The sequence below is a fragment of the Acanthisitta chloris genome, unplaced genomic scaffold, assembly GCF_000695815.1.
Source record: "Acanthisitta chloris isolate BGI_N310 unplaced genomic scaffold, ASM69581v1 scaffold7720, whole genome shotgun sequence".
NCBI classification, from domain to species: domain Eukaryota; kingdom Metazoa; phylum Chordata; class Aves; order Passeriformes; family Acanthisittidae; genus Acanthisitta; species Acanthisitta chloris.
Window position 1 is genome coordinate 26,021 of NW_008652148.1, and position 16,390 is coordinate 42,410.

At 38.0% G+C, this 16,390-nt stretch overlaps 1 protein-coding gene across 1 annotated transcript in view; it reads left to right on the plus strand.

Moving 5' to 3' along the window:
• Nucleotides 1-16,390, plus strand: part of PARD3 (par-3 family cell polarity regulator) — a gene marked incomplete at its 5' end in the record, with an annotated part of 68,987 nt that overhangs the window by 22,503 nt on the left and 30,094 nt on the right. The window contains 2 exons of the mRNA XM_009076072.1: nucleotides 6,979-7,167; nucleotides 7,641-7,811. Of these exons, the coding sequence (XP_009074320.1) occupies nucleotides 6,979-7,167; nucleotides 7,641-7,811 (360 nt within the window). The remainder of the gene's footprint in view (nucleotides 1-6,978; nucleotides 7,168-7,640; nucleotides 7,812-16,390) is intronic.

Here is a 16,390-nt window from a genome sequence, read left to right on the forward strand (position 1 = left end):
TGGTATTAAATCAAGGGAAAATAGTGAGATGAAATGGTTTTCCATGGTTTTCTGAAAGTCAGCAGGAGGAGTAGGAGTAAGAAGCAGATCAGGCTGAGTGCCTCATACTGGCATTGCTTCATGTAGAATGTATTTCTTGCCATGTTTCTTGCCTTATACAGAGGTATTATGCCTCTTTCAACTTGGTTTTTTTTGGTCTTGTTTTCCCAGATTCTCTCTATCTCTTTCTTTAGTCTTTCAGGTTTTCTAAATCCAATAGACCAGTGAGAGAAGTATAAAGATTTTTAGAGGGCTGTGCCATTAGTGCTTGGGGCATTGAAGTTTTTCTTGAAGAAGGGATAGTGTGAAGAGCTGTAGCTTTACAGGTTTCTTTGGCAGAGCAGACACCTGCTGTGTATCTAATCCCTTGGTTTTCACTTCTCTAGGATAAGCAACTTGTAAAGAAATGGGTTTCGCATTACAATCGTGTATTTTTGTTTCAGAACAAAAGATACAGTTGGAGCACAAAGTTTGAGTAGGAACAACAGTTTGGAACGGAGTATGTTGGCCTGAATAAAGTACAGTCATTATAGTAACTGCAACAGACTAGTCTCTGCATAAAGTTCTGAGATGCAGAACCAACAGACTATTTTCAGCCATCTGATCAATCTTTAAAATGTAGAATCTCATCTGCTTAAACCAGTTTCTACAACAGCCCAGGCTGGAGTGTTAGCATTAGGGAGAGTAATGTTAGCATAGACAAGCAATGGACCTCTTACAGAGATAAATAACAAACATGTGGATGTACTTAAATATGGGCTTTTGCAGAGCTTTGATTTCTATACTAAATGAAAATCACATGCTAGAATTTTTGTGCTTTGGAAAACATTTAATTTTTTCCTAAATCATATTTTAATCCATCAAACCCTTTAAACTGGAGACATTTTGGAATGTGGAACATCTTTTTTGATATTAAATTAAATCCTTAAAATGGTCATAACATAAAATGCAATGAGCCTGTTTTGCAGTACTTTCATATGCCTATAAATATGTGCCAAATTTAATCCACATATCATATGCAAAAAACTTTTCCTTGATGAGATTAAGATTAAAGCAGACCAAATTTCCCATAAAATCTCAGAATTCAGATGCACTTTTTGATATTTAGCAGCTGCTGTTTGATTTGAATGAGTGCAGACTTTGCCAGATGTGACATATCAACTTAGCTGATATGAATAATGAGTCTCTGTATACGTGCAAATAAGATTCATTAGTGTTTATTTAACATATGGGAGATACTCAAATGCTTAATCTAGGAAGAGTTAGAAAAAGAAAGCAAGCATAAGAATGATAGTTTAGTTGGATTAAGCTCTATATCATTTTATAACTAGGTAAGTAGACACTTTAGGTCCTCATAACCTGTAATGCAACACATGATTGTTTGATAAAAAATGAAAGGGGGTTTTGCATGTCAGAAGGAAACTGGGTTGGAGTGTGCATGCCACTATTGGATCAGTAGGAAGGTTTCTCTCTGCTGGAGGTCCTGTTTTAAGTCTGAGTTGCTCTAGTTATATTCATCTTTAATGCCTACCCATGGCAGAATGCACCATCTCTCAGTTATTCCTCCCAAGAAGGGACCTCAACTGACATTAGAGAGATGTTTTTCAGGCCACCTATACTGCTCTGGTTTGAATACCTCCAGCAGTAATACATGACAATTTTATTAGTACTAAACATCACCCCACCCCAAATAGTTGTTGACCAAAGAAGTTCTTTTGGTTTCTTAGAGCTATTCATTTCACATTTTCCACATTTGTATATGTGATGGCATAAGGTGAAAGTGAGTTATCATCTTTTTGTGTACGTCTGTTGAGAAGGTGGCCTGATACAACAGCAGTGTCACCCACCTAACTTTAAGGACAAAGATTAATCTCTGATGTCAAGGTAGTCTTTGCACAACAGCTAACTGAAATCTCCTCTCTTGCATATATCATGCATCATTCTCTTTTGTTATAATAATACTGACACAAATCTTAGTAGTGTCCCAGTGTATAAGACTTATGGTTTCTTAGTATTGTGGGTCCGTTATGAGAAAGAGGAAAATAACAGATGCTGTATTAAAATCTTGTAATGACTTTATTTTAATACCTTGAAAAAGGCTGTGATATTAGGTTGGAATTCCCCATTGTTGGAATCAAATGTTTTTTGCAATTTCTAGTAGTTTTACTTTCTAGTTTACACTTCCTAGACCTGTTTAGGTCTTACATCCATAGTACTTCAAACTTATCTTTCAAGAGCTTCAGATTTTCCATCTGGATAAATTCTAAAGGGAGAAGACACATTTATAAGGCAAAAGGTTGACAGTTTCAACAGAATAATAATTTAACAGAGGGTAACTGGGCTGTAATGTTAGAAGGCTGGACACAACAGGATTTAGGGCAGGTGGATTGAATAGTCAGTGGGGTCATTGAGGGCAGTAGGTAGTGTTTGTGATATAGTTACATCATTTATCATATGAATGTCATTACTGTGGTGTTATATATATATACACACACACAAGGATGTGCTTGTCTATGGATGTGCATATGCATGGGCATACAGGAACCCTATAAAAGTTTTTGTGTACATGTTTTCACATATATAATTTGGAAATATAGGTTACCCTTTAAGAGTGGAGATGCAGGGCTTTACTGATTGCTTCTGGGAAAGGAAAGAGGAGCACATTTCTGCATACATAATCACAAAGTAACATGCAGACAAGTTCCAGTGACTGCATAGCTGCTGAGAAGGCAGCATGTCTAAGCCTGCAAGAGAATGAACTTCACTGGAGAGAATACAGCTAGATTTGTAGCTGCAGCACATCACTTTGGAAACTTGTCCTAACTCGACTGAAAATTGCTTCCCCCATTAGGTGGGAGGAGGGTTTTCTTGGCTGTTCAGTTTCTGTGGTTTCACATAGCTCGTGCTGTTTACTTACCAGCTGAAAACTGATGAAATCCTCCAAAGGGAAGAAGTCCCAAGCAATAGTATGCAATAGTATGTAAAATCTAAAAGGATAAGCAGGAGATGCTGTTACTAGTACGATGAGAAAACTTATGACACTCTTGCTGTCAAAGCCCATTTTAACATTGATTACAAAATGAAATCAGGTTTTATGATCAGATCAGAAACCAATGTTATGTAGAAGGGAAAAATAATTTATCCCTGTTTATCTTCTGGCTTTTTTAAATCTCTCCATCTATCTCGAAGCACTGCCATAAGTTTGCTCTAGTCAGGAAGTTTCTCTTTAAATTTACAATACATTTATGTTGTATTAAAAAAGTGAAAAACTTACCTCAAATATCGTTTAGCATAAATTGATGCTAAGTATGAATTTGAAGCCAAAAAAAGTCACCTACATATTTTATCGCCAATCGAATTTTTATTACAAATTACATACTCCAGCAGCTTCATTCATCCAGCTGAAGTCATTTCAGATGACCTTTTCCTCAGCAGCCTCTGTCTGAACAGAATATTGTTCTGCTGTTAATTGTTTTGGACATAGTGTGTGAAAAATCTTACGGGAGTCAAATTTTGTTGTTCAGGGTTCACAGTACATAATTTTGCTTGCATGTTTACTGCTGGCCTGTCCAAGTATATGAAGGAATAAATTTCCCCCACAGATCAACTAATCATGAAAATGGTGTTGAGGTGTTTGATTGACATAGTGAAGCTGTTAATTTAGAGAGTATCAAGATCAAATGGAAGCTATTGCAATTAGGAAGTGATTGTGTTCTCAGCTGAAATTTTTTAATGCTGCGTTTCGATTTTTGTGCATTTTTATGTTGGCTCATGGATGTATTAGGGGAATGTCTATGACTTGTTACATTTAGATATTTAATGTTCAACACAATTTCAGTGCAAATTTTACTTTTTTTATAATAGATGTTATTGTATTGATTGGGGAGAGTTGCTGTACATGTAATGTTTCTGTACTCTAAAGGGCTTTGGGAAACAAAGGATTCAGTCATTCTGAGGTTTCATTGTATTTTTGGTTTTACAACTTTGGTTCAAAATATTATGGTAGCAGGCTAAAATCTTCCTGCTTGTTTCTCTGCAAATTTCTCCTTTGTGACATGCTTAGAGGTTCCTTATCACTATATGGTCCTGTTTCAAGGTTTGTTTGTATGAAGTTGTATTCAATATATCAAATACAGTAAGACCTTCTTTGAGACCATGGTGTGGCACAAATGTTAGTACTTTCACATCCACAGTCCTTGAATCTTAACAGTTTAGTTTTTCTTGAAAGCCACATATTCCTCCCAAGTATTCGTAAAAAAATAACTGTGAGATATCAAAAAGAAAAACTTTGGATACCCCTTGGAGACCCTAAAAGAATTTAGCCTTAACCCAGTAATGGTAATTTTTCTTCCTTGGATGAGCTGAGCAATTTTCTCATACCTTCAGTACTCCTTCACCTTAAGAAGTAGTTTGCTACAGGTTTTTGCCTAAAGTTTCACGTAAACACTCAGGTGTCTGTAGCCTGATATTGGCTTTATTTCCTTATTCAAGATAGTAGGAAACAAACAAGCATAAGCCTCACATTAAAAACAGTGCTGACCTGATAATGCATCTCTTTGGTCTCACTGAAGTGACTTAGAGGCCATGAACCCAGTCCTTGGGGATGGTTGTGAAATGCTTATTCCAACTGACCCTTTGGCATATAGAAATGTACCTGATGGGCTTTGCAGGGAAGCAGTTCAGTTCTCTGCCCTGGAAGGGAGATTGCTTTGCCTGAAGTTTTGACAGATTTTTTTGAAGATTAGAAAATATTGGAGGAGGGCAATTGATTCTAAATTTCTGTTAACAGTAGTAAAGAAAAATTCAAGAAGCATGTCTGCTTCCTTGGATTAGCCATGCATCCCACCTACGCTTTATTTCTCTTTTGGCTCACAAGCTTTTATTCCTACTACTGTTTATTAAGGAATATGAAAGTGATCAGCATTACGGAAACTAAAATGTCATGTGCATCTGTCTCAGATTGTTTTATTCTGCTGCCACTTGACAAAAGATGGATTCAAATGTATGCTGCAGCTAATGCTTCTGTGAGCCAAGCAGGAAAATTAGGTTTGCAATTTCCCCCAAATTTAGGAAACATCGTTTGCATCCAGTATTTTTTGCACCTTTCCATTCCTGACAGCTAGCACTGATGATGCTGTTTTACATGGCCAAGAGATATGTTTGGGTGATAGGATTCATAAGCAAGCCAGCCTAGCTATGGCACTTGGATAGGGAGTGTTAAGGTTTTTGTTGGGTGTATTTTATTTGTTGTGTTTTGGGTATTTTTTTAAAAAAAATTGATGAACGATTATTCTTGGTTATAAACAAAAGGAGTGACAGCTAGCACTGATGATGCTGTTTTACATGGCCAAGAGATATGTTTGGGTGATAGGATTCATAAGCAAGCCAGCCTAGCTATGGCACTTGGATAGGGAGTGTTAAGGTTTTTGTTGGGTGTATTTTATTTGTTGTGTTTTGGGTATTTTTTTAAAAAAAATTGATGAACGATTATTCTTGGTTATAAACAAAAGGAGTGGAAAGGGATGGTTTTTTTAATTGATGGACCATTATTCTTGGTTATAAACAAAAGGAGTCTAGTGGAAAGGGAAGGGCTGGTGAACACATGATTTTAACCTGCATGAACACTGGTGTGAAAAGAGAAGAGCTCCTGTTTTTCTTCCCTTGGCTACTGTGGCTCTCTCAGCAGTCTGCCTGCCTTCCCATGTGACATTTTTGCACTGCATTTCTAGGTCAATGGTGACACAACTAGCATGCTTGTGCCCAAATTGATCATCTCAGTCTGCTGTGCTCCACATGGCTTTCACATCTATCTTTGCTGTAGTCTGTGTTTGGATTTTGGAAGAGCCTGTCAGTTTTGCATTTCCTCAAGTCTTAAGAAACGAGGATGGCTCAGCAGGTGCATGTTAACTTCACATGTGTCTTGTTCTGCTTGAAGTATTTGGGATCAGGAGAAAAATAGGAGTGAACTTTGCAAGTAGATGAGAGTGATGTGGGAAAAGTCAGTATAAAATCAGTGTCAGTAAGGGAGGTGACACGTTTGCTATGATTATGAAAATTTGGCCAAATTAATTCTTCCAGAGAAGAATAGCCAGTGTTGGACATTAGTGTGCACCTTCTGGTGGATATTCTCTTTCTCCTTCTTGTAGGTGAGAAAAAAAGCAGTAGTTGGGTTCATGAGCATCTTTCTATAGAGAGTTGCCTTTAAGGACATGACTTTTTTCTTTCATTGATAAAGTTATAACCAAAAGTGGCTATGACAGCTTAGTTAGAACTGAAAGAGGGTCAGAGACCAAAACTGGGTATGGAGGGCAGCAAAGATCCAAAGAGGTGGGCAAGAGGACAGAGGTGAAGGGCAGAGCTGGGAAAGATGGGAAAATTGGCACTAAGAGCTGGATTTGATGCTAAGCCTGGCAATAGCAGTGAGATGTGCTGTTGCAGATTTCAGCTGTGTGATTTTCTGTTTTTCCTAACACAGCTAGTTATAAACAAAATGAGGTGAATGAGTAGTTTCTGAATTTAATTTTCTTGCACTTAGTTTCTCCCTATGATTGCAAAGCTCCATAGATGATGATGATATTTTAAAAATTCTGTAGGTTTGCAAGTAAGAAAATATTTCTGATGCAGCTCTCTTTTAGCTAATGAAATAGCAGCTTATGTGTGAGCTGGTATTGATGGCAGATTCAGTAATGACATGTGATTCAATTACTTCACTAGAGAGAGAAGCACTTAGACACAAATGTAAGATATTTCTGAATTTAGGCGTCAGCTGGAGGTGATTGAAAATACAATATTTCTGCACATTTCTTCACATAATTACTATGGAAAATATTGTGGCATTGTACTTAAAAGCAGAGGGTTTTTAATGCTAATAGCTGTAGAGGGAAGAGAATTCCCAAAGAGAAATGCTATTCTATAATCCCATGCTAATCTCCCCAACAGAAAGCAGAAGAAGAGGAGCTTGTCCTCACACCTGATGGCACCAGGGAATTCCTGACATTTGAAGTTCCACTGAATGACTCTGGATCAGCTGGACTTGGTGTGAGCGTCAAAGGTAACCGGTCAAAAGAAAACCATGCCGATTTAGGAATCTTCGTCAAGTCCATTATTAATGGTGGAGCAGCATCCAAGGTAAGAGGGAACATCTGTGTACTTTGGTCTTCCTCAGTTTTCCATAATAAGACTGTATTGAAAATAACCATAGATTGAAGAAGAAGGAGATTGCTCTATAACTAGCTTTCTCCTGTTTTGCCTTCAGAGGTAACACTTAGATTTCTGCTCCCGTGTTTGCACATCCCAGGATTTAAGCAGCCCTAACAGGTTCTCAGGAAGGAATGGGCTGTCTCTGGTACAGTTCAATTAGTATGCTGTTTGAGCAAACAGGTTATGATAATAGCTTGCAGTGCAACTCTATAATTGGAATAGACATTTCCTACAGTGGCTGCAATGGAAGCTATTATTCCAGTGTTCATTTGGCCATAAACTCTTAGGACTAAGCATAGTTAGTTGATTATTTTTTCTTTTGTGTTTCGTTTCCTCTCTCCAGCAGACTAAGCTTCTATTTTGTGTCTTTATGTAACCATCTATAATTTTTCTTTTTCCAGGATGGCAGGCTTCGAGTGAATGATCAACTAATAGCAGTTAATGGAGAATCTTTATTGGGCAAAACAAACCAAGATGCTATGGAAACTTTAAGGAGGTCCATGTCCACTGAAGGAAACAAACGGGGAATGATTCAGCTTATCGTGGCGAGGCGAATAAGTAAATGCAACGAGGTAATAAGCTTTTGATATTGGGACTGGGAGTTTTCACTCCTAAGGTATTTGGGTTTACAGGAGATGGCATGTTTCCTCTGAGATTTGAAAAATAATATTTGAGAAGCTAAAGAAAGAGAATGACAAAATTATCTGAATTTCAGTGTTGGACATGCCAACATTATTACTGATCAATACAGTTTTTCTTTTGTGTATTTTCATCAATGAAAAACAGGAAATGCTGAATGAAACTACATTGATTTTGTAATTGGATCCTACTGTTTACAAGATTGTTGTTCTTTGGAGTTTTCATGTACCTCAGTTACATCTTTCATTTATAGACTTAGTGTTAACTGACTTGTTTCTTAGTCATCTTCAGGTATTTTAATTAAAAGTAGAGCTCTTATATTTCATTATTATATTTTTTCTAAGCAATTAAAAGTTTCCTGTAAAGATTCTGCAAAACCTCATAACACTTCATTGTGTCATTTTGGATTTTAAATATGTTGTGTCTTGGCCTTATTTGCAGGGAAGTATGAAATACTGAATTCAGGGTGAAGTGGTGATTCTTTTTGTGATTGTTTAATACTTTTGTCGTCTCCAGCACAATGTTGATATCTTGTTATTTGAAATGTGATTTCTAATAGTTTATCTTCTAGTTAATGTGAATAGTAGGAATAGGTGGACATACAATACTGAGAAGGACTGCAGGGGTTGTGGAGGACTGAATTTTTTCAAAATTATTTTAACAAATTGGAGAAATGCAGTGAGTTAAAGAGGGTGCAGTTGAATGGCAGGTCAGAGAAGCATCTGTTCTTAAGATACCTAAAAGTCACTCTTTTGTTCTTGTTAACACCAATAAGGTCTTACCAGGAATGTTATTTCTTGATCATTGCGTGTCAAAAATGTGCACAAATTGGTTTAGTACTGCTGCTCCTGCCTGGGGCAAAAAAGAATGGTTTGTTTTTGAATGCATAAGACTGGTCTTAAAAAAAATCAGTCCATGGTGTAGTATAAAATCATGTTTGAAAAAGGCACTAGCTTCTGTGAAAATACTAAGCTCCACTTGATTAACTGCTTATACACAGCTTTAATACATGTCTACGTGTTTATATATACACTATTAGAAAGCCAGTTTGGATGCACAGCTTTCTTTAATACATGTCTACGTTTTTATATATACACTCTTAGAAAGCCAGTTTGGATGCACAGCTTGGATGCACATGGTTTCTCACTTGGTGTTGAAGGAATTGTGACTTTTTTATATTTGATGATGTCCCATTCGAGGCCTAATTCTGAACTTGGATTTCAGACTGTCCTTTGGAGACTGTTCCTTATGTCTCCCCAATTTCAGGTGCATTTTATATGTTACTACATAAAAAGGGTATTTCTGTGTTTAGTGTAATCTTTTCAAGAAGGATGTAGAAGATGTTTCCTGCCCTCCTAGTGAAAGTCTTCTATATCTAATTTTTCAAGAAAGGGTTTGTAAACATGACAGAACAAATCCAGCAATGATGATATTTCACCTTAAATCTGATAGAATTTTTACTCACTCAAGAACAGTTTGGTGCACTATACCTACTTGACATTTAGTATGATTTATTTTGCAGAAATCTGGTGCCAAAAATGGCACAGCAAAATCTGAAATATATGTGCTCCATGGTGAAAAAACTGATGTTGGAAGCAGATTTAGACACGCTGGAATATATTTGCACAGGGGCAGGACAGGGAGCTCTGCCTGGGCCTTCTTTACAATTTTTTGTGCATTTTCCCAAATCCTTAAGATGCTGCTGAGATGAGCCATAATGATCAGGGAAAGCATTGATGAGCCATTATTGCTGCAGTGATGATATTTACAAAATAACATTTGTAGCTTATTTCTCAGGAGTTCTTGCTTTCATCACATTCATCCAAAGGAAATACTATGTCAATACTGTTTGCATATTTTAATATGATGAAAAGACTGCTTGCATGGACCTAAAGCTGTTTACCTGCTGAGCTGGCAGTATTCAAGGAACCACTTTTCTAAAAGTCTTGCAATGCCCAGGCTTCAATGAAATGAAAAGTGAAGGGAGAATTTTTTTCTTGCCATTTTGCAATTAAATCCTGGTTCCTCCTTCCAGAATGTGATGGATTTAAACTTTAGATATTATTAAGCTGATATAGAACTGATAAGCTATGTTCTTTCTGTATCTTCAGTGAATACCATATATGAGTATGGTATTCAGTCAGCTTAGTCCCTAAGTAATGGCTGTGTGGACTGAGGCCTGGCTGGAGAGCAGCATTGCCAACTGAGCATCACAATTTCTCATGAAGCATTGGACATTGGCCATGTCTGGCAGCCTTGGCTATATTATGCTTAATGCAGCAACACAGATTACTTACACATGCAGGTACACCAGTTGTTGCCTTAGGACATTGCTGTAACAGCCACCAGCAAAGATTTTTAGTATCGGAACATAAAAGAGATCATGTTTGACTGGGGGCAAATTCAGGAACTTGCAGATTAGAACCAAAAGCATAAAAAGGGCAGACCATATCTTAATAAATGGCACCTTTTACCACCATAGAAGCATAGAATTATTAGATTGGAAAAGACCTTTAAGATCATTGACTCCAACAATTAACTGAGTACTACCAAGTCCACCACTCAACCAGGTCCCTAAGTGCCACATCTACACATCTTTTAAAGACCTGCAGGGATGGTGACAAAGACACTTGCCTGGGCAGCCTGTTCCAAAGATTGACTGCACTCTACATGAAATATTTTACCTAATATTCAATTTAAGCCTCTTTTGGTGCTACTTGAGGCCCTTTCCTCTTGTCCTATCACATGCTTCTTGGGACAAGAGACTGACCCCAACTTGGCTTCATCATCCTTTCATGCAGTGGTAGAGAGTGAGAAGGTCTCCTCAGCCTCCTCTTTTCTACAGGCTAAACAATCCCAGCTCCTCAGAAATGGGGATTTTATTAAAGACAAAAAGAAATGTTTATCTTTTGGGAAAGTATTTCCCTGGTGTTCTCTATGCTTTTCTCTCTCTTTTTGTTCTCCAAAGGAGTCACCAAAAAGTAACAGCAGCAGCAAAAAAATCCTGTTCCTCTGATTTCTTTGTTGAGTTGGCATTGTACGTGCCCATTTTATGGACAAAAATACAACTTTGTGTCTTGTTAGTCTGGCTGAACCACAGTTAAGTGGAACTGGCTCAGTTATATTCCCTTTTGTGCATCACCACCAGCAGTGCTCATTCTGCCATGGAGCAGCCACAAGTCTCTCAATAGGAAAATCTGTACAAGGAGTGATAATGGCAATGCAAAAAAGAATTAAGCTAAACATCTAGATGGTAAAAGCAATTGCTATCTGGATGCTTAAAAAAACAACAGCAAAAAGAACAGAAAAGCCCAAGCCTTTTTTTCCCCCCTGGCTTCACGTCTAGAAATTGTTTTGCATTTGTAAAGTCAAACTGACTTCTTTTGAGATAGGCTACACAGTCTGCTCCTTTCTTCAATAAAACTGAATTTGAATAGGATTCTAAGAAAGTTAGTGGTATGAATATAGTTCTTTTGGTTTCAATATTAATTTTCATAATCAGCCCTAAGAATTGCAGGGGAAAGAGAATTCATTTGACAGCATAGTTCTGCATGTTTCAGATTAGACTAGGATTTTCATGTGCTTTTTGTATTTTGGTTGCTTTCTAGAAGAGAGGGACAGCTCAACCCCTATTGTCCTGGGTTTAGAGAAGAAAGACAGTTGCCTCTGATCTGCTGCAGAGGAGCTGTCTCTTTGTCAGAGAGCTCTTTTTGACTTCTTGAACATTAAATTGTTTCAAAACCTTGTGAAGTGACCTCTGGTACTCCTTTTCCAAGCCAGCATTATTCTCAAAGAGCTTCACAAGTTCTCGCGTTTCAGACTAAGCCTCCAGAGCAATTATAGTAACAATGAAAAAACACATAAACACCATAAGAGTATTATCTTGTCTTCAGAGGGGCAGGGAGGAGATAATTTATATCATCAACACTTCCATAACTGTAAACTCAAAAGAGACCACAAACTTCCCAGAAGACAAAAAGACTCTTTATGCTTTTGTGGTTTTGCTGAAATGAAGATTTGCCTGTAGAAAGAATTTTCATTGACTTACCAGGAGATAGAGTGTAATCCATCCAGGTTTTCAAGTGAATTATCTCCTAGTAAATATTGATATAAGCATGGAGTGAGTGGTAGTTATGAATGAACTCCAAGCTGAAGCTGTGTATCATGGCTTGGATGGGTGGTCTCTTCATTGGGTAAAAAACTGTCTGGATGGCTGAGCCCAGAAAGTTGTGGTTAATGGAACTAAATCCAATTGGTAACTGGTCACCAGTGGCGTTCCCCAGGGCTCACTATTGAGGCTGGTCCTCTTTAATATCTTTATTGATGATCTGGACATGGGGATTGAGTGCACCCTTTGTAAATTTGCATATGACACTAAGTTGGGTGGGAGTGTCAGTCTGGCTGAGGGTAGGAAAACTCTACAGAGAGACCTGGACTGACTTGATCAATGGCTTGAAGACAATTGCATAAGGTTCTATAAGGTGAAGTGCTGGGCCTGTGCTTTGGACACAACAACCCCATGTAGCCCTACAGACCTAAGTGTTGTTTGTCAGAGTGGTGGACAGCGGCTCAATATGAGCCACCAGTGTGTGCAGGTGGCCAAGAAGGTCAATGGCATCTTGGCCTTTATCAAGAGTAGTGTTGGTGGGGAAGCAACTGTCCCCCTGTACTTGGCATTGGTGAGGCCACACCTCGAGTACTGTGTTCAGTTTTGGACCTCTCAGTTTAAAAAGGACATTGAGACACTGAAACGAGTCCAGCAAAGGGCAATGAGCCTTTTGAAAGGTCTAGAAAATGTGTTGTATGAGGAATGGCTGAGAGAGTTGGATTTGTTTAGCCTTGAGAAGAGGCAGTTCAGGGGTGTCCTCATGGCTCTCTACAACTACCTGAAAGGGGGTTATAGAGAGGTGGGGGATGGTCTCTACTGCCATGCCTACAGTGAGAGGACTAGAGGTCATGAGCTGAGACAGGGGAGATTCAGATTAGATGTCAGGAAAAAGTTTTTCACTGTTAGTGTGGTCAGGCACTGGAATAGGTTGCCCAGGGAGGTGGTGGTGTCACCACCCCTGGAAGTGTTTAAGAGGCATCTGGATCTCGTGCTGGAGGATATAGTTTAGTGCCTGGGGTTGTAGCAGTGACAGGTTAATGGAGAGGTTTCCCCTTGATGATTCTATGATTCTATTCTATGATCTGAGTTTCTCTCCTGTTTGATTATGTCTACACAGAGCACAGCAATATAGTTAATTCTGTAAGCTGCACTGCTACAAACCTGTTTAATATCTCAACCACTCCAGACGAAATCACACAATGAATATTTGATCGATGTTGTTAGATTAGTGTAACAAAAATTTCTCTCCTGTTTGATTATGTCTACACAGAGCACAGCAATATAGTTAATTCTGTAAGCTGCACTGCTACAAACCTGTTTAATATCTCAACCACTCCAGACGAAATCACACAATGAATATTTGATCGATGTTGTTAGATTAGTGTAACAAAAACCACCACTCCAGATGAAATCACACAATGAATATTTGATGGATGTTGTTAGATTAGTGTAACAAAAACATTTAGTTTGGGATTTGGTTATATCTAAAATTCCCTTGCTGCCCTTTCAAAAAAACTCAAATATGTTATTCTATTCTATATTTTCAGTTCCCTTGCTACCCTTTCAAAAAACCTTAAATATGTTATTCTATTCTATATTTTCACCTTACAGCTTTGCATGTTGACTTGTCAACTTTCCTATATAAGCACAGAGATACTGTTTAAGTTACATTTATAAAGCTTTACAAACAGTGGCAAAAATGGGGAGAGTAACTATAATATTGACTTGATATTCATAGACAGCCAGTATGTAACACCTCAGTTTTCAGAAGAGGTGGCTATCAGCTTTTTAGATCTTTAACTCAGGGCTGACATTTTTGAAATTGCTGAGATTTAAGGCGAAACACTGGAGGTCCTTGTGCCGTGTTCTATTAATTAGTGATATTATTCTGATTAGCCTGTATGGGCAAACAGCTGCCAGCTGTATGGCCAGAATGCATACACAGCACTCAGGCACGACTGTCAGGCAGATCTGTGCAGCTGGTGGTTCTGTGAGCTGATTCAAGAAAAGAAAGGTAATTGTTACTTTTGGAATCCTGCACTTTGCAGTCCTGCAGCCTGAACAGCTTAGAGGCACAGATTGCTTGTTTGCACTCTGTTCATGTCACATGCAGGTAGCACTTGTCTGCCATTAAGAGAGACAGTATCACCATTTTCCTCAAAATGAGAAATTTCAAGGGTTTTTCTTGTCTATCTCTAATTTTTTTTTTTTTTTGTGACAGAGTAAATATCTTGCCAAACCTGCCTGAAATTAAGGCTTTGCAAATGATTTGCAGATCCCCAAATTTCTCTTTGCATGCCTGTTCATCTTCTGCTCCAGTTGAAAACAAGCAAATAATGAAACAGAGAAAGAGTCATGATTCCAAACCATATAAGGACCTCATCAACTGTTTAAATAAATTGACTGGTAGACAGATCAGTGAGAGAGATTTTGCAAATGAGTGGTTTCACTATAAAAGAAAGAAGCAAGCATCTCTTTTCTTTCCACAGTATGTGTGGAAGTATGAAATATTCAGCATCATTTTCCCTGCATGCATTACCTAGTTACCTACTTTGAAATTTATGACAGGTTTGTTTTTTTCTCTCTCACTAGATTAGCCTTGTGATGACCTTTAGGAGCTAGTTTAGCTATCAAAAAGTCTTTAGCATGTTATCCCAATATAGTGATTTCACTGTTCACTCCTATCCCCAAGTCATTGATAAAGGTGTTTATCAGCTTAAGCTGTTCCCTGTTCTGATTCCTGGGGGAACCTACAACTCTTCTCCACCCTGAAGGTTAGTGTGTCCAATCCTTTAGCCAGATTTCAACCCAGGAAATGAATAGTCCAATCCCATGAAAACTTAATTTCTTTAATGTTTTGAGTTTCTTCAGGGCTTTTGGAAGAATGCCATCCAACTGGGTGACATGTAAACTTCTCAACTACCCATTTGATCTAATGCTCCTATGTATTTTCTTCTGGCTGATCTCACTCCTCTCCTTATTTGCTACAAAGAATGAGGTCAGGCGTGGAAATCTCAGCAGTAAATCTTACACAGTAAAGACTGAGGCACAGAAATCACTGAGCTTCCCTACTAAAGACTTGTCCCTTGGTGCCACTCTAACTTTTGCCATCAAGGGGTCCATCCCATTCCCAGTGTGCCCTCTTATGTCTGATGTCCTTGGTGAACATTTTACTTTTAGTCTGAGCATCTTCCTGAAGGATTTATCCCTTCCTTATTTGTTAGGAACGTATGTACATGGATTTCTGTTTTGTAGTATTTTGTGTCTTCTGTTCTGTCTGTACCCATTTATTTTGACTTCTTTTCCCTCCTTTATCTGTTTTTTATCCTTGTATCAACTTACAAATTCCATCTTGGCCCAGGTGGCTCCCCATAACCTACCATCTAACTACATTTTGCAAAGCTGTGAGGGTTTCATCCCACCTTTCTGTGAAAGCATTTTTTTGTCTTCTACTTGCATTTGAACATCATCAGAACAAGAATGCAGTGTGTCTTATAAACACTGTACTAAATTTACATATACTAGGCTAGGATTGTGCATGCAAGTCCAACCTGACCATTTTACTGTCTATTTACCTCCATTTTAGCATCTGGCAAAGTCAATCCCTCGAGCAGTAAAGACTGATGCACAGAAATCATTAAGCTTCCCTATTAAAGACTTGTCCCTTGGTGCCTGGGTGGTAATGAAGAAAGCTATATTTAATATTGGTAGTAGTATTTTAAAAGTATCTCTGTTGAAAAAGGAAGCTGAAGTATTTTGGGGCATCTTAACACCAATAAGAAAGGAAAAAAAGAAAGCCTGGAGAATAATTCTGTGTGAAAGAGCTTCAGTACCCTGGATGCAGTGTAATATATAGCATATTTGTATATTGGCTTCTTTAAAATCCATAATGCTTCCATGCCTATATTTGGATATTTACTTTCTGAAGGAAAAAGGGAATCTGATTCTTGTTTCTTTTTCAAAAAAAAGTTTGTTTATGCTTTGAATATTTTGGCAGTCTTCTTGTGCATAAACCTTTTTCATATTTATGTACATAACTTCAGATAGGATGGATGGTGGTGTTTAAGTAAAAAGGACCACATTATTTTGTCCTTTTATCATCTAGATAAGCAGCAGCTGGGCTAGTTAGTACAGACAGTGCTGTAGCAAACAGCTGTTTCTTATCTGAATGACAAAGGACCAGGGTAGAGACCTTTTTTTGTTTTAAAAAAAATTTAAAATCTTGTTTCTATTTTTATTTTAAGAGAGAGAGAAAAGGAGCTACAGGCAATCCGTAGCATGGGAGGTTTTATTTTATTTCTACTAATATGATAATTTATTATAGATCAGTGCTAGCAGCCAGAGGAGGGAACTCTTTTCAGTCTAGAGAGGAGATCTGGAGAGGATCAGGGGGATCTTACGAGT